General features: G+C 32.7%; 1 protein-coding gene across 1 annotated transcript in view; it reads right to left on the reverse strand.

Moving 5' to 3' along the window:
* Positions 1-21,816, reverse strand: part of LOC136026679 (pre-mRNA-splicing factor 18-like) — a 34,337-nt gene extending 12,521 nt beyond the window's left edge. Inside the window, exons 1-5 of the mRNA XM_065703420.1 lie at positions 21,706-21,816; positions 11,750-11,870; positions 9,382-9,548; positions 2,650-2,898; positions 985-1,197 (exon numbers count right to left, since the gene is read on the reverse strand). Coding sequence (XP_065559492.1) covers positions 985-1,197; positions 2,650-2,898; positions 9,382-9,548; positions 11,750-11,870; positions 21,706-21,768 — 813 coding nt within the window. The 5' untranslated portion in view covers positions 21,769-21,816. The remainder of the gene's footprint in view (positions 1-984; positions 1,198-2,649; positions 2,899-9,381; positions 9,549-11,749; positions 11,871-21,705) is intronic.
* Between the last annotated feature and the right edge of the window lie 1,003 nt (positions 21,817-22,819).

Raw genomic sequence — 22,819 nt, forward strand, 5'->3', positions numbered from 1 at the left:
AACTAGTTAAACTTCCCACAAACTTCCCAAAGACACCTAGAGTTAAATTTAAGTCAATATGCTTTTTTCGATTCTTTCTTTTTATCTCTTTTTTCCTCTAATCCCTTTTTTTAATCTTCTCTCCGTTTCATCTGTTCGAAAAATTTGTAGTTTTGTCGTTATTTTTTTCATCCTGAATATGCTCTTTTTCCTTAAAACTCGATAATCTTCATTTTCTAAAGAAAACTAAGCTATTTTTTTTACATCTTACTATACTAATTAACTGTGGCCCAGCTAATGACACAGCCTCGCGCCCCGTCACATGCCCCCAGTTAGTCACAGTCGCACTTATATACAAATCAAAATATACTTTAAAAACTCGAATTTAGGCAAAACTGGCCGTATGTATATTCAATACATAGATGTGGATGTTATTCCAATGAACTAAGGCAGAGTTCTTTCCCTTTCGCCATGCATACACAGGCAGAAATATGCAAATATCCTGCACGAATTGGCTAACCGCAAATATTTATAATACTATATTAAATAACTAGTTGTTTTCTTTTAGATTCTAGCCACAGCTTTGACTTTATATTTGAATCTCAGAAATTTCTGAAAAGAAAATCTCAGGATCTCAGATTTCTGAAAATTTCTCAGATTTCATGATTTCAGATTTCTGAAATCTCAGATTTCTGAAGATTTGATCACAGATTTCAGATTTGATCACAGATTAGACAGATCACAGATTTGATCACAGATTTCTGAAGACTGATCACAGATTTCTGAAGATTGATCGCAGATTTCAGATTTGATCACAGATTAGACAGATCATAGATTTGATTAGGGATTTCTGAAGATTCATCTCAGATTTCATCACACACAAAAAAAAATCAGATTTCTGAATCTCAGATTCAGAAATCTCAGATTTCTGAAAATTCAAATTTCTGAAAAGAATCTCAGAAATTTGAAATTTCTCACAAATGTCAGAAGACAGATAATATTTACTGCTATATAATTCCTGTCCAACAAGTGCCCAATGATTTCTGTCAGACTTTCTTGAATGTCAGGAGGAAGATTATTCTGTCTAAGTTTTTTCATCAAGGGCCTCAAATATGATTGGGTTTGAGCATAGGTCGCAGACTGTAGCTTTCCCTTCACTGCTCGTTTCTCCACTTCTGTTCGGTTATTGAGACCAATTCCCCATTTCTGAAGAAGAAGCTGAAAAATAAACAAAGACTTATGGAACGCTCCATATTTCAATTATCATTAATGGTAATTAGCTATTTCTTATTATTTTCGTTCCAAGACGTCAGATTACAGAAAAAAATATAGGCAGTTTACTTTACTACAAGTGCACAACAGACTACTATGCATTATAAGGAACTTGGGGACTAAATTTTTTGTTTTATGTCACTCTCGGCTAAAGGTACTAAAGTTTCATCAATAATAATGGAAAGTTTCTTTCATAATTTGTCCTGTTATTTTCTGTCAACGAGTCAGACTATTTGTTTTAAAAGCCATAATTAGCGAAAAAATTTACTTTCAAAGGAAAATAAAAATTATAAATTTAACACTTACACATCCTGACAAATGACACTTTTGATGGCAGAAAAAACTTTTTTCTCAATAAAGAGTTTAGATTTCTAGAATTTCCAATTTGGCTCATTTACAAAATTGTTAGAATTCTAAGGAGTCAAAATTTTAACCTGCAAAATTACTGCTGTGTCACTCGAAACCCTCTGCGAGAAGCTACTTCAAGCTATTTCTCAATTGTAGACTGTGGTAAGACATCAAGAATGTATTCTACGAGTCAGTTGGTTTTACATCACACAACGCAAGACGTTATTATGACAGTGATTTATAAGATACTAGATTTACGACTTCAAATATACAAAGAAACAGGGGCCGAAAAGGGGAAAGTTTTCAGGAAAGATATGTTTTCTTATGCCCTACAAAATCACCTTGAAAATAAGCAATCAGCATTGGAAATAGCTCAACAGATTTTGTACAGTTTTGCTCAAGTAAATAGTACATGTACTATTTACAATATTCAATAACATAGTGATTATCACGTCTGCTTTGCACGCAGCTGGCATACGGCCTGATCTGGAATAAAATCCCTTTCGCTATTTTTCTGTTTTTAGCATGCTGCATTCACGGTAGAAAACTGGGGAAGAATGACAAGTGGTTGAGTTTCATTTATCTATTGACAGTGATTTATGGTAGTTTTACGCTTGGAAGATTATTTGACTGTATTTTTGCTCATTCTTGGCTTAATAGAGCTCTTTACTTTTCTTTGAAAAACTTGTCTTGAGGAAAAAGTTTTTAAAATAATGTTGAACAAAATACAAATTTTGGACCAACTTACATAAAGATGTATAACAAGCTTCCGGTAAAAACGGAGAAAAATAAAACCAAATAAAGGCAAGTATCTTGTTACGAGTTGTTTTTAAAGGGGAAACAGCATTATATAAGCACTACATAACTGCAATTACATGTTGGTTAATGCATTAATAAGAATTTCATTTGTTATTCACCTCAAAATAGTGATCTTTAGCCATGTTAAAATGATGAAAAATAATTGATATTTTTATAGCCCCCCCCCCCAAATAGAGCTAAAAAGTAACACCATAAAAAGCACGCATCTAAACTATATATAAGTCAACTAACCTTCAAATACTGATATATAATTTTACAGTCCAACTCTCCATCTCCAGAGCCTAAATTCTTTGCCATATCCAGTATTTCTTCAATACTGACCACATCGCTTTGAAATTTTACGTCAGCAGATGTGGCTGGTTTTGGACCCTCTGAGTTACCTGCTTCATCTCCAGAGGATGTTTCATCTTTGACCAGCATGTCGTTGAGGTAAGCCAGGTCGACACGTTCCATAGCTTCTTGGAAGTCGTTCCTTTGTCCCTATAAGACAGAAAGCGCAAAATTTTACATCTTTGAAATTATGTCTAAACAGTAAAAGTCCAATTTAAAATATTGAAGAGAAGACTGAAAAATCTTGAATTTTCAAATTCTAAGTTCTTAAATTTCTTCTCAGACATTGAAGATATGAGAAAAAATTCTTAAAATTCGTGGCAGATAACGATAATAATGTTTTGCCACCTCGACCCCGTAAAGGGAGGCTGTTCTTTTTTTCTTCTTCTTTTTCTTTGATGTCCGATGACATCTGCAAATGATTTGCATGCCTTTGACATTGCATCACAGAGATGATTCCAAACTTAGATCAAATCGTCTAGTTTGTAGTAACCAAATGCAGCTTTATTTATTAACTGCAAAATTTTGGTCATATTTTCCAGTGTCCTGCGACTTTGGTGCAGTTTTCCGTCACTATTTTTCTTCTTCTTTTTCAGTGCTTGGCAGTATTTTTGGTATTTCAATGAAAAAAAAAAGTTCGTATTAAAACTATGACGATGCCAAAAATTCGAGTTAAGCTTTTGTGGATCAGAAACTATGTTTTGAAATTGCCTCGTCCGCTTTGAAATTGCCTCTGAATTTGCATTCTACAGAAACTCCCACGTGCAATATTTCCAAATCATCTGGGATGGGTAAAGTATTGCAATGCAAACTTATTATTTGAAACGAGTGCACTCCCATAATAATGAGGAGGAAAAGCCCCTTTCATATACGAAGTAATTTCTGTTCGGTTTAAGTTTTAAGGTCGCTCCTTACTTCCCGTTAAAAAACTTGTTTTTTGTATATTTAATTTTGACAATGGATTAAAGCAATTCAAAAACCTTAAAGCAGAAAACCAAAATTTGAAGTTTAGTAGAAATTGTTGAAGTTTAGAATGCTTGCTGCTCAAAAAAAATTTGTCCAAGTATCAATTAACGTCAAAAAGAAATTATTATTAAATTGCTTAAAATGTAAAAAACTGGCGATTGCACAAATATTTTTATATATTTTGACAATGGATTAAAGGAATTCGAAAACCTTAAAACAGAAAACTAAACCAATTTACGTCATCAATTCGATCCAAAAATGACATAGCGTTGCCGGGACCCAGAACACACGGGACCGGTGGCAAAGCCGCCGGGACCCAGCACTGTCTGTGTGTTAGAGCACAAGGGACAATGAGAATCCATATATATTTTGACAATGGATTAAAGCAATTCGAAAACCTTAAAACAGAAAACTAAACCAATTTACGTTATCAATTCGATCAAAAAATTACATAGCGTTGCCGGGACCCAGAACACACGGGACCGGTGGCAAAGCCGCCGGGACCCAGCACTGTCTGTGTGTTAGAACACAAGGGACAATGAGAATCCATATATATTTTGACAATGGATTAAAGCAATTCGAAAACCTTAAAACAGAAAACTAAACCAATTTACGTTATCAATTCGATCAAAAAATGACATAGCGTTGCCGGGACCCAGAACACAAGGGACCGGTGGCAAAGTCACCGGGACCCAGCACTGTCTGTGTGTTAGAACACAAGGGACAATGAGAATCCATATATATTTTGACAATGGATTAAAGCAATTCGAAAACCTTAAAATAGAAAACTAAACCAATTTACGTTATCAATTCGTTCCAAAAATGACACAGTGTTGCCAGGACCCAGAACACAAGGGACAATGAGAATCCGTATATAGAAGCCTGCCGCGTGCCATGCTGGGGCCCGCGGGTACCGGTGGCAAAGCCACCGAGACCCAGCACTGTCTGTGGTTAGAACACAAAGGACAATGAGAATCCATAAATCCATATATAGAAGCCTGCCGCGGCGAAGCCGCCGGGACCCAGCTGGTATATATATATATATATTGGAACAAATTAATTTAAAATTAGATTCTTTAAGTTAGTGTTAGATTTAAGTTAGTTTAAGCTAGTCTAATCAGTGTTAGAGTTACTGTTACAAAGGTGAAGTCAAGTATCGCGTCCAACTGAAATCTGACTTCTTTACCCATGAAAAAACCTAATGTCGCTTAAGTTTTTACCTGTTTAAATGTTCTCCGGAGCACTGGCATCTGGGTCCGGATTTGTCTCATGGTTGAGAAAGGGATTAATTGTATATATTTATTTGTATATATCTATCTACATCTCTCCCAGCGTTGGGCACTTGCCTCATCGGCAGAGCGTGTCAGTATTTTAGTATGAAATAAGTTCGACATGAAATTTTTCGAATTTGTTATGGTTTTCTTTCCTTTTACTGCAATCATTAAAACAATAAATGTTTAGTCGGATAAGGATTTAGTGCAGCGAATAATTTGTCATTGAAGAAAAGAAATTAACTGGATAAGACCAAACACTGAGAGATCAGGCTTAAGCAGACTAAATTTGTGCATAATATAAAATCATTTCTTGACTAGCATAAGACACAAGGATGTCACTAACTAATTTGCTACGACTTCATGATCAAATTATAATGCAAAATAAAAAACTTTTATTCAAATTTTTTTTTTCACTACAATTGATGTAAATTATGCAACTACGAGAAATGAAATATTGCAAGGGAAAATGGAAATATTGCAAGGAAATATTGCAAGGGTGAAATATGCAAGGGGGTGATTTTCAAAAATACCCAGAATTGGTTGGGAATTACTGGGTTAATTGGATTAATGGTGCAGAATACATAATTTATCGGTAGCAAGTATAGCACACAAGGATCCCATTAACAGTGATTCTGCTGTGATTTGATGAACAAATTATTATACAATGTAAAAAACGTTCATTAAAATAACTTTTGTTTTCACCCAAATTATAGCGAACATTGTAATTAATAAAAATGAAATATTTCAGGAGAACATGAGGATTTCTAAAAACACCAAAGTGGGGCAATACGAGAAATCGATCAGGAAATGCTTGGCTAATATGATTTACGGAAAAGCACAGCCTGGCTGTAGTAATTTGACTATTTTTATGTGTTAAATATACTTGTTACCAACTTAACATTATAAGCTATGCTTTATCAAATTTAATTCTAGAAGCAAGTACTACCACAAGTTTTCTTGATATACGCTAGATGGTAATTTCCACTCCACTGTTTTAAGTTATCTGGTTGTTCATAATCGACAGAAAAACTCAATTTAAAAAAAAGCCCTGGTGATAGTAAGACAAACGACCAGTGTTGCCACCTGCAGCACACTTGTACTATCTTAATTACTTTAGTGCAAAATAGATAATTAATAGTACTAAAAAAGTAATTCTTTTAGACAAAATTCATTTTTTAAAACATTACAGCTCTTTAAATAAATCTACTTTTTATTTTTTTTTTATGCATAATTATAGACAAAAAGAACATAGACTATCAAAATTTTGCGATCAGACAACCGCATCAACAACTGAATTCGTGCTATATATTTAGGATTTGACCTTCAGAATGAAAACATAAAATAAATAGACGTTAACAAGCGAGAACCTAGCCTCTGTTACTTTTTTAATCTCTATGATCTAATAGCACTTGGGCTTTATTTTAGTGTAAATGCAATTCTACTCAAGAACGCCTGAAAAAGTGCTTAGAAAATTCAAACTACCAAGAACAGTGAAAATAATTTGTTATGTGGACACCTAGACAACCATATATACCTTTAAATATTAAGAAAAATCGAAAATTCAGATATAAATGAAAAAGACATCCTTTTAACAATGTCGTTCGGTAATAGTAGGAACCAAATTTGAAAAAAGAAACATGGGCAAAAAACAGCACAAAATAAGATGAAAACATATTGGACCAAATAACTTCAGAAAGTTTATCTTTTCTTTGAAGGTGTATTTGTCTCTGGGAATCAAAATTGTTTATACTGGATTATTTTACACACGAATAAGGTTGTAAAATTTAACTAGCTAGTCTTGCTTATTTATTTTCACTGATCAACACGACAACACTGGACAAGTGTGGCACTTGATTAGAAATATCGTAACCTTGTAACAGCCAATAGAAAATCTTAAAAATCACGGTTTTCAGGTATGGATAGATGGAAGACGGGTCCACGGAGCAGTTTTTATGTTCTTGGCACTTTAACAAAAAGAGCCTGGCCCTCCCATATAAAAGGTGAGCTGAAGAACAGTCCTCATTAATTTCCCAACCTTCACAATAAGTGGGTAAACAAACTTGGATTCTGACAGAACTACTTGAGAGAGAGTATCTATAGTAATCAACGACAAGTGACAGAGGCAAACACATGAATTTGATGTCTCTTACTATCCTTTTTAACAATGCTTGGCAATATGATTTGCTTAAATATGAAGTTGGATTCTAATCTAAAGAGAGAAATAGGAAGTACATTAAATAAATCAATATTTAGCAGTCATTAAATTTTGTTTCTCTCCTTTTTTTCTGAAAAAAATATTAGGATATGAAAATACTGAAAAAAGAAACGGTTTTCGAAGAAGAAATTAATAAGAATTATTCTTGAAGTTATTTGACGAGTAAATTCCACGGGAGAATTAAAATTATTTTCACTGCTTCTATTCTAAACTCTTTTTTTATTTTAGAACGACATTTATCAAGTTGAGTAAAAAAGTTATTATGGCCAGCAATAAAATCTTCAAAGACAAAATAAATACTTAAATGAAAACAAGGTTATGTTGATCTAGTGTATGCCAGGAATGATAAGAATGTCAGATAAGTAACAAAAATGTATATAAACAAAGTTGTGTTGCGTTTTGTAACGTTTTTGTACCCCTCCTCCCTTAAAAAAACGACCACCCTCCCTTGAACAAAAAACCTGGATGCAGTCTTGAATAGAAAGGGTCATCTATATACCGGTTCGACCTAATCAAATATGAACTAATCAGTCACATAATATTTTCAACACAAATAGATGCAATATATGTTTCCAAAACAGCCTCAGTTTTCTGACGATATTATTTCTTGAAGAGTAAGGGATGATACGGATCAAAAAGTTAACGCCAAATCTAACATTTGAATATTTCTCAATGGATGATAAAAGCGAAAAAATTGTATAAATTAATCAATCAATCAATTTATTCAATAAATTATAGAAATTTATAATAAACAATTAAAAACCTGCCGAATCAAATACAAATAAAATATTCATAAGTTTTATTATCAGCATAATTGATTTGAGAATTGTCAAAAAATAGTTGAATGTAGTCTCAAAACATAGAAAGTCTGAACAATGAATTTCTTGAATCAGCAGTCGGCGAATTATATAGAAAATATAAGAAATCATAGTAACAATTGCGTCAATCTATAAATTTCGAGAGGGACATATATACCCAAAGACCCGCTTCCATCCAACCACACGAGTATTGGCTGGAATTTTCAGCAATAAAATGACACAAATTTCAGAACTAAAACGCTTTCTTTCGCTTTTATTTTTTTTAAGCTCAATATGAAACCCATTTGCAATAAGAAGTAAGATAGCTTTCTAGAAAGGGCGAAAGGAATAGGTGGAGGGTAATTAACACCTACACTCTAGATTATAAAAATACTTTTCTTTGGTATTTCATTAAAAAAAATAGAAAAAAATGAATAAAACAACCACCTTATAGATTTTGAAAATTACCATTTGGTGTATTTTTTTCAAAATATTGAACAAATATCATTGCCCTTTCTATATTTTCGTGAACTGGAGCCACTGTCTTGCGTTAAAGTGCAGTGTAAATAATGCATTGTCTTCTTTGAATATTAAGCTCTGTGAAAGGAACTATGAATGAAACCGGCATCTAACAAATTTTTCGTCTAAAAAAAGATGTCTCTCCGTGCAATTGTAATGTAAAGAAAACTTAAATAGCACGTGTACCGAGCGGAAGTTGTTTAAGTGGCCATAAACTAAGATTCAGAACCAAGGCTTCTAAGCCTCTATAAAATCTATCTTACTTTCTGCACTGAATAAATTGATAAGGTAAAATATGAAGGGAGGGAGAAAGGAAGCAAAAGAGTGGAAGATATTAGCACCACCTTTAGCTGATATGTAAACTCAAAAAGCCGATTTATTTTCTTTCCCAACTCAGACCAACTTAAATTAAAAATAATTTTATTTTATTCCCGTGCACAATCCCTCCCCCACCCCCGCAAGACGTTAGTACTCGGAATCCTCCTACCAAGTTTGGATTCTATTCAACAACGGAATCGGGCTTTAAGTCCATTATATAGCAATGATGACCAGTGTCTACCGGGAAGCGAGGAAACAGATGACGGCAACCTTCCATCCTCCCCCTTTCTTTTTATTGTATGTGCAATGGAAAAAAAATTATTATCCGGTTCAAACTACGCTATTCCAGATAATCTACTCTTACTTCTCAAGAAGAAAAAAAGAATTTTGTTGTTGTGAAAGAAAGGGCAGTATTACCACTCAACAACCAAGCCCTAGGATTTTCATAACACAAATAGTTTCTATTGCAACTTGGGTTGCAATAGTCTCTTTCTTCTCGTAAGCCAGAATCTAAGATACAGCAAAAAGTAAAATAGAACATTACGTGTATTAATTCAGGTTCTTGAATCTCTAACCTTCGCAACCTCCTGAACGAATCTATTTCGAGTTCGCCAAACAATGTAATAGGTTCATTTCTGTCTCGCAGCCGTCGCATCACCTCTTTCCGAGGAAGCTCAGAAGCTTCAACGTCTTCCTCCTTAGCTGCACAAACTGAAACGAAATAGGCAAATGATTTTTCATATAGGCAGAATAAAGTAAGCAGCGTGGCCAAAATTTGAGGGGATTATAATTCCTCCAAAAGTTGCATTGTTGTGGCTTAATGTCTACATTAAGTAACAATTCTTAGCCCGTTATGTATTTCCTATGGGGGGAGGAAATCCTTGGGTCTATATGAAGACATGAAAGAGTCAGATAAGCTTAATAGAAAGCTCAATTAAAATAAATTAAAATAAAAGTAAATCAATAAAAAAGGGGAAAGGTTAAAGTAGCATATAATTTTTTAAATGAATGCTGTGCCGAAAACTTCTAGACAACGTTCGCAAAATCCAAAAATCAATATAGAGCTGGGGCTTTTTTATATTAAAAATGATAAACAGCATCAGAGCTGTATTCCTAGAAGTTAGATATGGAGCCACTTTTAATAAAATCTTTTGTTTTGGACAAATTTCATCTTTCCCAAAATACACTACTTTTCAGTTTTACAATATTTTGATATTCCGTGAATAATTCGCTAAGCATCTTGAGTGATTTGACCTTTTTAGATGCCAATCTCTCTGGCCGACTCTATTCTTGTATATCCTAACTATATTTCTCTTTAGCATTTATGTCTTTAATGCTAAGAAGCTAATTGCTTTTCAAGCATTGAAGGATTCTCAAAATTACATTCCTGAACGTAATTTAAATTGTTTCCATTGTTATCGATCAAGGCTTGAACTTTTCTCTGTTTTTGGTGAAAAAATGCATTATTTATTTAATGTGTGTTTAGATAATATTTTGACTCTTGAGCAACAATATATCACCGCAAAATGTTATGGCTTAAATATTACTCAGAGCAACGAAACGACCTATTATAAAGAGGACAAGATACTAGTTAAAAAGCTTTTTAGGAAAAAATAAAAATTCAGAAAAGTCAACCTAGACAAACATATTTACTTTGGCCCTTGATAAGCCTGACGCATGTATTACAATGAATGCGTCCCATAGCCCAGAGATCTAGAGTGCTGTCCTAATTGACGTAACAAGGGTTATAACGGTATCACAACTTAAGAGGTTGTATTAGGCAAATTATGTCTTAATTCATGTACAAATCGATCAGAACTGACAACGCCTTATTCTTCTTTTGAACCAATAGAAATTCTCCACTTGTAACAGGGTGATCCTTCAATATTAAGGTGAATAAGAAAGACAGAACAATGCACTATTCAACCATTATTTACACTATTATCTTATTCAGGATTTTACCCAAAAATGATGAATACCTATAACCATTATTGGCCAGAAAAGGCAAACCGTTACACCAATTGAAAAAAATCTTTCAAAATGATGAAAATAAATCCTATAGTCAACTCTCTTATTCAAGAAGTTTGGTAATAAGCAGCAGCAGTTTGATATAGAAAGTTTTCAGCATATTTTCAGAGGGACGTCTAATGATAAATACGAGGAACAATACAAATTTGAATTTACACTGTTTAATGTTTTTATGATGCTTAAAAGAAATAACTGAGTAACTATAGTAGATATCATCTTCACATTAAGCCTTGTTTTCAAACTGTTCTTCAATATAGAAAACAAAGGTTATCACAGCCTGTCTAACCTTTTCAGTTCTTACATTAATTACAGCTTTCTGTCATGGTAATTAAAAATAAGTTTTATTGAAGAATCAGAATGAAAAAGATTTTATATAAACACTTATTATCATCATCACTTAGGAAAGAGATAGAGGAGTCTCAACCATTTTCAACCACTAAAACCTCATCATTTCTTAAATAATTCAAGAATGATTATTATGAGTCAAAAGGGATAGAATAAGTCTATATGATTAGACTTGCAGAGGGGGATGTCAGACGGGCGCGGGATTATTGGTTGCACTTTCAGCTATCAACCCTGAACATGTTTATATGACTTGTTTCAAGAACGTCCAACAACAACAAAAATTTACCAGCCACTCAGCAGCATTAGACTTGTAATCAGTAATCTAAGAATACTCAATTGCCGGCTGTTGTGAAACCTAAACATTATAAGTGAAAAACGTCTTATTATGTTTTAGTTTTGGGTTTCTAGATAACAATTATAGCCTCAGATTTATATTTAACTAAAAACTTTTTACACGGACTGAAAATCGCCCTTGTTTTGACTTATTTATAATTTTATTTTTTTTGTCAAACGCAAAAAAAACACATGCAACTACATACCATCTTTTTCGTTTCCAACGTCTTCTCCACGTTTAGTAGTCGAAAGACCATGCCTTTTCAAGTAGTCTTCCTCTTGCTTAGCTACAAGGTCTGCCCTCCTAAAATATTTCTTATTTGGTGCCTACAAAACAAAAAGATTAAAAGAAAGAAAATAGGATACTAAACTGCATTAAATTAAGATACAGTAAAGATACAACTGTTTTGTATGAAGATGGCACAGCAGTGATAAGTACATATTGATAATTAGCATTAATTTGCTGTAAATCAGGTAGAAGTTACTAATGTTAAAGGAGACTACTTCTTGTGAGATACATATCTATATGGTTCCTACTAAAATTAGATGAAGTTAAATGAAATGGTAATTAATTTAATGTTCTTTTGGATAAATGTACCTTCCTATTTTTTTTTTTTTTTTTTTGCTCTTACACTTTGCTTGCTGTTTTTTCCTATTTATTTTTGTTAAGACACCAAGTTTTTCCCTGAAAACTAAAGAGCAAGAGCAAACGATTTCCTTAGTTTATTTTATTATATATGCCTTTCTTTTAAGGATGGGTGAGTAAGTTATTGTTCTAGATATAATACCTATATTTACATTTTCTTTGTTACTTAGATGACTAGATTCGATGGTGAACACAATGGACCTTATTTGATGTTCTTTGACAAAAGAAGGAGGAGGAGGTAAGATAGAATATTGGACAAAGTCATTCACAACACAAAAATAACTGTCTTTCAGAGTGAATCAGCGTTAACTTTAAGCTATGCTAAATGAACAAAGGGCTACATACTTTGTTTTTTAAGCACACATTTCTGATTTTAGAATTAAAATTGCTCAATCTTATTACTATTGAATAGTTTAGTAATTGCTGAAATGAAGATTAAAAATCTACGGTAGTGTTTTAAAAAGAGAAAGGGATTTAGAAAGAAGTAGGGATCAATGCAGACTGAGTGGCAGAGCGTCCAAATACAAATAGAGATGAACCTTCCCATGTCGCCACCACCTATATTCCATAACAAAGCTTTTAAAGTCTCAGACGACAAAATTATGCGATTTTTCGTTAAACAGACATAAATCAACGATACCTGAACTGATTTATATTTGTGAATTTTTGCATTAGTGAAATCAAAATAATTAAATTGTAATTCTATCTAATGACTGGACAAAACCAAAGACTGTTATTCTGTTCTATTTACACGATTTTCTCATACATTTTTCACTGAGTAAGGAAATTATCAATGTTTGTTTAAAGTTTCAATGTTGCTCTTTACTTATGTTAGAATTTTGTTTTAATTGATTACTGTTTTAAAAAATTTATTCAAAAATAAATTTCTCATACCATGTTTACACTAAGGATAGACAACACCCATTATTAAATTGGGTTTGTGTATGCCAGCAATTTAACTAACAGCTAAAATATTGCAACTTGTAACATTTTCATTGATCTACTAACAGAGATCATAATTACGATTTGGCAAGAAATTATAAATGTTTGTTTAAAGTTTCAATTTAACTCTACTTCTTCAAGAATTGTTTTTATTTATTAACTGTTAAAAATAGTTTGTTAAGCTGTATTAAGGGGGGGATCACGTTTGAGAAGAAATACACTAGCTTTCGGGTTTAATACAATTGTAGAATTACAATTTAAATGTTGTAAATGCTAAAAGTGACGAAAATTAATATTCAAATTATATTTTGAGGTGTCTCAAACCCCTAAAACAAATCGGAACCAACATGAAGAAGTCAGCAGCGCAAGACTGATTAAAAAAAAAAAAACAGATCCATCCTAGAAGTGTTGACAGAAGAGCTTAGGAACACATTTGAATGTAATGAATTTGGCAAGATAAATATAAAGAGAAAAGTTTGTGCCCCTTAGATCAGAAATAATTTTAAAAAAGAGTGTCAAATATTCGTTTAAAATAGTCATGGCCTACTAAGAATAAGATAAGGACTAGCACAAAATGCAAACTTTAAGGATGCAACGCAAAATATAGGTTTACTTCTAGTTGCACTATTGACAAGATTATGACTACCTCAGACCTGACAATCACTTCTGTTGTAGAGCAAGAGGGGATAGCATGTCATGATAATTCCACAAGGGTCAAAACGGAACTCTTGGGTGTTGTGAGGAAGAAAAAACAAGAGGAAGTACAAAACAAAGGGTGTGATTATGGTCAATTCCAACAAAAACAGCACAGGTTTTTAGAATCCAATGAAGAAAACAAAAGGTTCATGCTGCCCTTTAGCTTTTTTTAGCGTCTCCATTTTTCATGGTAGACTTTTTTCTGGAAAGTATATGAAATTGGCTGTACAGGAATTAAGAATTAACCAAGACTTTGTGCTTTACGTGGATGCAACAGGAGGGGTACGTAAAAAAGGTCCAGGAATAAAAAAAATTCTTGTATTCATTAATATCAGGAGGTGGAGGACCGGGCCTTCCTCAGGTTTCCTACTTTGATGCAGCAAGTGATACACAGGATACGCAAGCCATTATGGTAATTTTTGAAGATTTTATGTATCAACTATACTGTAGAACCAAAAAGACTGTTCCTTTTATAGTAACAGATTTTTCTTGGTCCATGATGTATGCTGTTCTTCAGGCACTAAATAAAGATATGTTAATAGAGTATTTGAACTGGTGTTATGATGTTATAAAAAAAAAGGTGTCAACACAAATAAAAAAAATAAAGTAACCATATGTGCAGCACATATGATCAAATTTATCCATAAATTCTGTGCTCTTGGGTACAAAGATTCTAAGACAACTGACTTTATAGTTTGATCAGTAGCTATGATAATGCAACAAGAATCATTAGACTCAATAAAAGAAACTGGGCCTGCTTAAGAGCACTTTTAGCTCAAAAATATATTACATATAAGGTAAAATCAAGAGCACTAAATATATTAAAATCTGTAAGTGAACGTTTTAGCTTGAGGTTCCAACCAGATGCTGTCTCTGAAGACACCACTATAGACAATTGTGAGTTTACTGGTAATTGTGACGTTGACGATGAGAATCTTTTTGTACCTTTTTTTGCTTTTCCTGATGATTGCTCAGAGGATAACAGTAGGGATAGGGAATTAAGCCGTTATTATAGTTTGAAAGTCTGTCATGGGCTAGAAAAATAATTATCAAACTATTTCCTTTAACAACTGTAGATTTATTAGGCATACAAATGCATAAGTAGAAAATTATTTCAAAATAATGAAAAGACAGGTTTACAAAGTTAGGCTAAGTCCCATGGACCCCAGTGAATGTGTGGATACGAGCTATATACATGCTATACCCATGGTTTCAAATGGGATTGCTTTCCTAAACAACTATCCCCCAAGCTCTAAAATTACTAGCTCAAGAAAATACATGCATATTGATATGGACCAACAAAAAGAAGAGGAAAAAGAAAAGCAATTCCCAAAAATAGATACTGTAAAAGAGGTCTGGAAGAAAAAAAACGATAAAAAAATAACTGGCTCAAAATATTATCAACTGTCCCCTAATCTGTATCTTCCACCAGAATACATCATACCTGCTGAAAAACTGAATAGAAGAAACATAAAATCAGCTAAGAAAAAAAGGAACAGTTGGAAAAATGAAAAAACTTTGAAAAAAGGAACAGTTGGACAAATTCCAAGACCTTAGCTACGCGTATTCAAAGTATTTTTCAGGTTGCAGCGATTCAATTGCTATAAGTAAGAAAAGTATCATTGGGGGGCAAGAAAAACAATTTGACAAACATTTCAATAAACTGGCATCAATAATAGGAAAGATTTGGCTAAGCAACCAAATTATGGAGGTCTATATAATGAGTAGAATAAAGAAAAGAAATTTAGGCCATGGTGTCGTTCTTCAAGGAGCACCACTTATAAACAAAATCTTGGTGCAAGTCAAGGATTGAGGTTATTAGATTCCAGTCAAAATTTTGATTTTTTTGGTTGATGAATTTGGTTTTCACTGGACACTTAATTTCATTGATAGTCAGAGCAGGAGTTACATTTTATTTTATTTTTTACTCTTTATAGGGTGAAGACAAATATTTGGACAAATTTTCAAACGTTTTGCTTGACTTATGCTCTGATTTCAAAAATGTTCCCTTTAAATTAAAAAAACAGGAAGATGGTTTCAATTGTGGGTCAATGTAAGAGGGTTTTTACGCATTTTACGAGCTCTGATAATTAGTGATGTTTGTTTTTTTTGGCAACTGTTGTAAATTATTCTTGATAAATTGGAGCTACAGATAATGGCTAAATTCATTATTCATGATCTGGCCCTATCAAAGTTTCGAGGATTTCCCTATTGGCCAGTTTGTATTATTGAGGTTTTGGATCCAAAGACAGCGAGCTCAAAGTCAAGAGCACTAGTATCTGGTATTCTGCTATGGGTCCCATGACACGCAATTTGTTCGCGATTCACAGCTTATGTAGTTTGAGGCAAATAAGGCTGAAGCTATGAAATCTTGTAGCAAGGGTGTAAAAGGAGTATTTGAGGAGTTCATCCATCAACCAAACATTTGTATTGAGCTTTGAAAAGATAAACTAAAAACTCAAATTCCAATTCATGGGGAACAAACTATAGCAGGATCGTCGGCTATAATTACTCGCATTTCCACAACAGAATAGGAAACCCAAAGTGTGATGAAAAATCTTGCCAAAAAAAATAGACAAGAAGCTGGATGAAAAACTAGCAGCTGGTGCTAATGGTAGGCAGTCTATCAAGCGATACCTTGAACGCCATAAAAGCTCAAGGTTCAACTATTGTCATAGAGGTTTACTCAGATTGATCGTTGAGTTTGAACCGAAATTCCTATCCCTAAGAAACGAACTAAAATTTCTAAGAAGTCAGAAAACATTTTTTGAGGAGAAAACTAAGACTGCAAAGAAAAAAATATATATGTACAATCAGGACTTAAGGCTATACAGTCTTCTTTTCAACAGCATCAAAAAGCGTCCAAGTAATGACCTAAGGTCAGTAATCAGGGTGTGATACACAACAAAATGGAAATCTCTAGAGCATCTGATATTGTGGAAGTACGAAGATTTAAACTGAACAGTTCTACAACTGGTCAAGATGCCATAGCCCCACTCCTAGTCAAATTCAGGTCAAAAGTAATTGCCCAGAAAGTTTTCAAGTTGAAGTCGAAGTTGGCACACACTGGTATATTTGTGCCAGAAAACTTAACAAAGCAGAGCTGGGACATTTTGAACCTAGCACGTGAGAAGCAGGGAAATAAACAAGTGTGGTCTTATCAAGTCTACATTTATATACGCCTTGCAAGTGATGCCCTGTCGCCTATGGTTGTTGCAAGATTTTGCTTAGATTTTTTTTTTTCAAAAGGAATCAGTACAGTTTATATTGTTTTTGTTTCTTAGTGATTAGTATTGCCATTGCCATTATACTAGAAAGATTGGTTGGATGAGTTAGAAAATAAAGCTTTAGATGTTACTGAAATTTTAGATTGTAAAATTTCTCAAGATAGTGTTGAAAAATGCCCTCAGCCAGTAAGAAAAAGTCACTATGTCACATTAGATTTTCTGATACGGAAAGAAATTAAAAGTTTTCGTGGGTCTGAATGGAATGGCCACATTACATCGTCATCTGAGTATATTGGAAATTTTTTGTCTGCTATGAATAGTAGTGTTGATGTATTAGGTATTTGCAAAATGTTTTTGTCCATGGACAGCTGTATCTCCTCTTACATTTTTTCCAGGATACAAAATGATTTTGAAGGTGAGAAATTGGATGAGACAAGGAGGTTTGTCTTTCTTGCTAAAAAATGGAATAAAATTTGAAGAGAGGGATGCTTTATGCCTTTAAACTGAAGGTAATGCTGGAAATTTTTTCAGTGGAAATTGTAATTCATGAGGATAAAAAGATAGTAATTTGTTTGGTTTATAAGCCAACTAGTACTCCCTTGGTTGAGTTCCTTGATTTATTTGATGATTATTTATGTAAGCTTCAGTCTGAGAAAAATGAATGTACAATTATGGGTGATTTTAATTTTGATTTGTTATGTTTGAATAGTTATAATTTATATTTTTTAAACTGGATGTTATTGCATCCCATGAACCGCCTTCCATCTATAATAACTGAACATTCTGCAACTCTTATTGATAATGAGTTTCTTCCTTCAAATTTAGTACCTGATTCTTATTGTGATATCATGATCCATCCAGGATCTGATTGTCTTCCTGTTACATGTATGATAAAGCAATGAAGCCTAAATTATGAAAAGACAAGGCATAAACTTATAAGAGATCTTTGGCCTGCAAATTTACTTAACTTCCACAAACAAATGAGCGCATTGTTGTGGAAGAAAGTGTATGAAGAATTGGATCCCTAATGTGCCCTCAACAATTTTCTTGGAATAGTTACTCTGATATTTGAGTCTGCTTGCCCATTGAAGCCTACTAGGAAAAAAGAACAAGATATCCTCTGAACCCTTGATTGATGATAAAGTTGTTGAAGCTATAAATACTCAGAAAGCTTGCTTCTTCAAAAGGTTAAATGACTCATCTGAAGAAAGTAAAAATGATTACATTTGTAAACGAAATTTAGTGAATATGATAAGACATTCTAAAAAAAGAAATATTACATTGAAAAATTTAATGAACAAAAAGGATATATGCGGGGCACTTGGCAGACCAATAATGGCATGATTAAAGGCAAAAGTAAACATGATGGCCTCATAAATGGTATCACTATCAAGGGTGTTACAGTAACTGCTAAGCAGCAGATTGCTGACGAATTTAGTAAATTTCGCCCTGTTTTTTTTCAATCAATCAATATTTATTAATTCAAATTAATTCTCTGGTATAGAAAGTAGAATCAAGGAAGACACTTCCCATGGTGAACTAGCAGAAAGTGACATGCTCTTCAAAGACAATTGAGTAGAACATCATAACTTTCAATTTAAAAAAACGTCAATTGAAGAGTTAGCACAAATTGTGAAGAATTTGAAGTCAAATGCTGCTAGTATTGACGGTTTGAATCTGAAGGCGTTCAAAGTAGTTTCAGTATATCTACTACCATGTCTTCTTTACCTTGTTAACCTGTCACTTGAAGTTGGCCAATTCCCTGACACACTTAAACAAGCAAAGGTCCTACCATTCAAATCAGGCAATAAGCAAGATATGACGAAATGGCTACATATAAGTTTGTTATCATTACTCTTGGAGATATACAAGAAAATAGTACATCAATGTATGGATATTTAGATAAGCTTGGAATATTAAGTGAGTCATAGTTTTGTTTCAGAACTAGACATTCAACTCTTCATGCAGCATACCATCTAATGAAATACATTGATAGTACCATACAAAGGAATCTTATTCCTCTTACTGTGTTATTCCTCATAAATTTTAGAAAAGCATTTGATACTGTTGATTTTAACCTTCTATTAAGTAGGTTAACTTGTTTAGCAGTCCATGAAAAGAATATGAAATTGTTTAGGTCTCACCTGCATGGTAGGCCCATCAAAGTTACAATAGATGATGTGGTAGGGAAATCTTTCAATGTGAATTTTGGAGTGCCCTGAGGTTCTGTATTAGGATCTTTACTGTTTTTGATATACATGGATACAATGTGTTTTTAAATTCTTGATGCCATAGTTACATCGTTTGCAGATGACACAGTGCTTATGGTGATTGCAAAATCTATTGAGGATTTTATAGTTAAAACTAATATAACTCTGGAGAATTTATCTCAGTTCACAAACCATAGTTTTCTTGCAGTGAAGATTGAGAAGACTAATTATATGATTTTTAGTTGCATTGGTGAAGTTATAAATAATTGTCACAGTATTCTTTTTACAAGGTCTTTCCATTAGTCAGGTTTATCTAGGATTTTATTTTGATGTAAATTTTAGTTGGATTCATCATTACAAAGTTATGTCTTCAGAGTTGACTCACTGAGTTGGTATTTTAAGAAGATTTAACAATTTTTTTTTCCTCTGCATGTTCTGGAAGCAATTTATTGTTCAATTATTCATCCTTATTTAGTGTATGGTTGATCATTATATGCAAGCAATTTTTCTAGTCATGTAAAAAGGGTGCAGTTTATGCAGAATAAGGCAATAAGAAGTTTGGGTGAGAATCTTGCATGTAGTAGTACTAAATACTGTTTTAGAGATTAAAAAATATTTTGAATATTGATTGTATGAACTCTCAGCAAATTTTAGTTTTTGTATACCAGGTTTTAAATGGATTGCCTCCTCAGTATTTTAGAAGTTTTTATTGATGTAACTCAAATTATCACAATTAATTTACTAGGAATCCTGAACAGTTTACCAGTGAAATCAGGCATACAATGCAATCTGGATTTGTCAAATATGTAGGCGTTAATATTTAGCACTCAATCCCAGAGAGTGTTAGGTGGTCTGAAAACCTTATGTTATTTAAAGGGAGGACAAAAAAGTATTTTTTGAAAAATTTGTAAATTATGGTGGTTAAAATTTATCCCTCTGTTTTTCTCTTTTGCTGTTGCTTTTTTAGAAGATGAGAGATGGTTGTTTAAAGACTGCATAGTTGTTTGTCTGTTTTTTCTTTCTTGCATATTTTTATCTTGAATAAGTTGCATATTTTGTTGATTGCCTAGAAGTTAATGGAAGGAAAGTAACTGACCAAAAAGAAACCCTGAATATTTTGGGAGATTATTTTAGTCCTGTAGGAAAAAAGCTTACATTGGATTTTTTTTTCCATTGTTAAAAGACCCTACCATTTCTTTTAATAGTGATCATCAAACTGAAAACCCTTTTGATTTTTCTAAAACAACACCCCAACATGCAAAACAAATTATCATGAAGCTTAAAAAAGTTCTTCATCTGATGAATTTGGTCTTCCTACTTGAACAGTAAAGCAGGTAGCAACTGATGTTGCCCCATTACTTGCACACATATATAATTTGTCATTAGTACATGGAGTTTTCCCTGATTTTGTTGAAGAAAGCTAATGCTATTGCACTACATAGAGGCAGAATTGCTAGTGATCCTTCAAATCATAGAGGTATATCAGTTTTATCAGTGTTTAGTAAACTTTTGGAAAAGATAGCTAACAATCAGCTCCATAATTATTTAATTGGTAAAAATCTTTACCAATAAAAAGGAAAATGTTGCCAAGGCCTTTGACATGGTTGACTATCGACTGTTGTTAATGAAACTTCAAAAATATAGTTTTGCTATATTTTTATCTAGCATATAGCATAGTTTCTCTTTTAAAACATTTTTATATATAAATTATATTTTTGCTAGTAGGAAGTCAGACAACAGTTTAAGCATGTCCTAAATTGGAACAAACCATTTAATCACCAAGTTCTGAAAGATTACCCTCCCTGATAGCAGAAGCTATGGGAAGATCAGTTGTATTATGGATATCTTCAGCAATGTTGACTGTCTAACTTCTAAAAATCAAGAAATTAAGTGTGTTATTACATCACTTTAGACATTTAGTATTCAATGAAGTGAAACCCAAAAGGACTACTATTCCTCAGAAAGAACAACAGATACAGATACCAGGATACAAAATAGTCAGCAACCTATCAAAGCAAAAACGAAGGGGGATTGTCATAGGCTATATATCCCAGAAGCTTTCCAGGTAGAAAAGATTAATAGTGACCCTGATTAAGAGCCATACACATTGGGGGGGGATATAGTCTGTAAATATATATATATATAAAAATATATATATATATATATATATATATATATATATATATATATATATATATATATATATATATATATATATATATATAAATATGTATGTATATATACACTTTCAGATTAGCCATCCAGTGGTATTCCATTTAAAACAAGCTTGGATATCAATAAACCTACCTGGTGAACCAATTCAGATTGGTACAGTTTGCAGAAGTCCAGTGTTCACCTAGCCTAATTTCCAAGACAGTGAAAAGACAACAATCTAGAACTTTACCAACCCCTGTGATTTACCTTGTAGAATACTATCTTACCAGTAAATTTTGTTCTTTTACATGTTGTCGTTTTCGCATGATTTCTGCTTTTAATATATCCATTTTTGACAATTTGTGTATATTACCAAATTTCTATCCAGCTAAGATATAATCGAGCATAAAAAGTTGAGAAACAAATCATATTGAGAATTATAGGTAGCAGTCAAAGTAATTGCAAGTCCAGAGAACCGGGGTTGAAAAGCTGCAAATAAAACCTATTTTTTCGTATTCAAAATTTAATTCAAATGTCAATAATGATCAGTAATGTTCAACACTTAAAGCCAACACTCTGAACTAGAAACTTTTATTTGATCTTAGTTTTAATGTTTTTCTTTGAACGAGCAGCTTTGAAAATACTTCAATGTTTATAATCACTGAATCCGGAAGCATTCAACATATCAATGTTTGATAACCAATTTAAAAAAATTGGTATTGTTCAATAATTTCCATTCAATGCTTCAGCATTGCTCAATAGAGTAGAATGTTAGGATTTCTTATCTTATTTTTCATGAGCAGGCTATTGTTTTGTGTATTTTCTTTTAATTGCTATACTTTTTTCAATTTTATAAAATTTAACTTTACTTAACAGGCTTTTTTATCGCCTTTAAAAAAGAATTTTTCTCTAAGCCTTGCTACCCATGAAAAACAAACAAAGATCATTGAAATATTGACCATTTTTTCTCTATTAGCTAAAGTATCGTGTTCACAAAACTATACCGTTTCATGAAATGTAATTAAACATTTAAACAATACAATTTTCAATAAACAATTTTTCAGCTTAAAGTAAAAAAGCAACTTTAAAACTTAAGACAAATTGAAACTATTCCATACATAAAGGTGACTGCCCCTTCCTCAACACCTCACTCAGGAACATAAAGTTTTTTAGTGCTTTGAAAATCTTTTTTTTCGAATTCAAATCTCCTTTGTGTTTCAGTAAATTTTCTTAAAGAATTCGGACAAAAAGTCTAACTCCAGATTAAAGAGCAAAGAATTAAAAGTAGTTCATCCTCTTCATTTAAAGAATAACCTATTCAAAGAGGTTTCAAAGCTGTTCCTTACTATCAGTAAAAAAATTGTTTTTTAAAACTTAATTTCAGATAGTTTCCCAAATCAT

Source organism: Artemia franciscana, chromosome 4 (genome assembly GCF_032884065.1).
Source record: "Artemia franciscana chromosome 4, ASM3288406v1, whole genome shotgun sequence".
Classification (NCBI taxonomy): Eukaryota; Metazoa; Arthropoda; class Branchiopoda; order Anostraca; family Artemiidae; genus Artemia; species Artemia franciscana.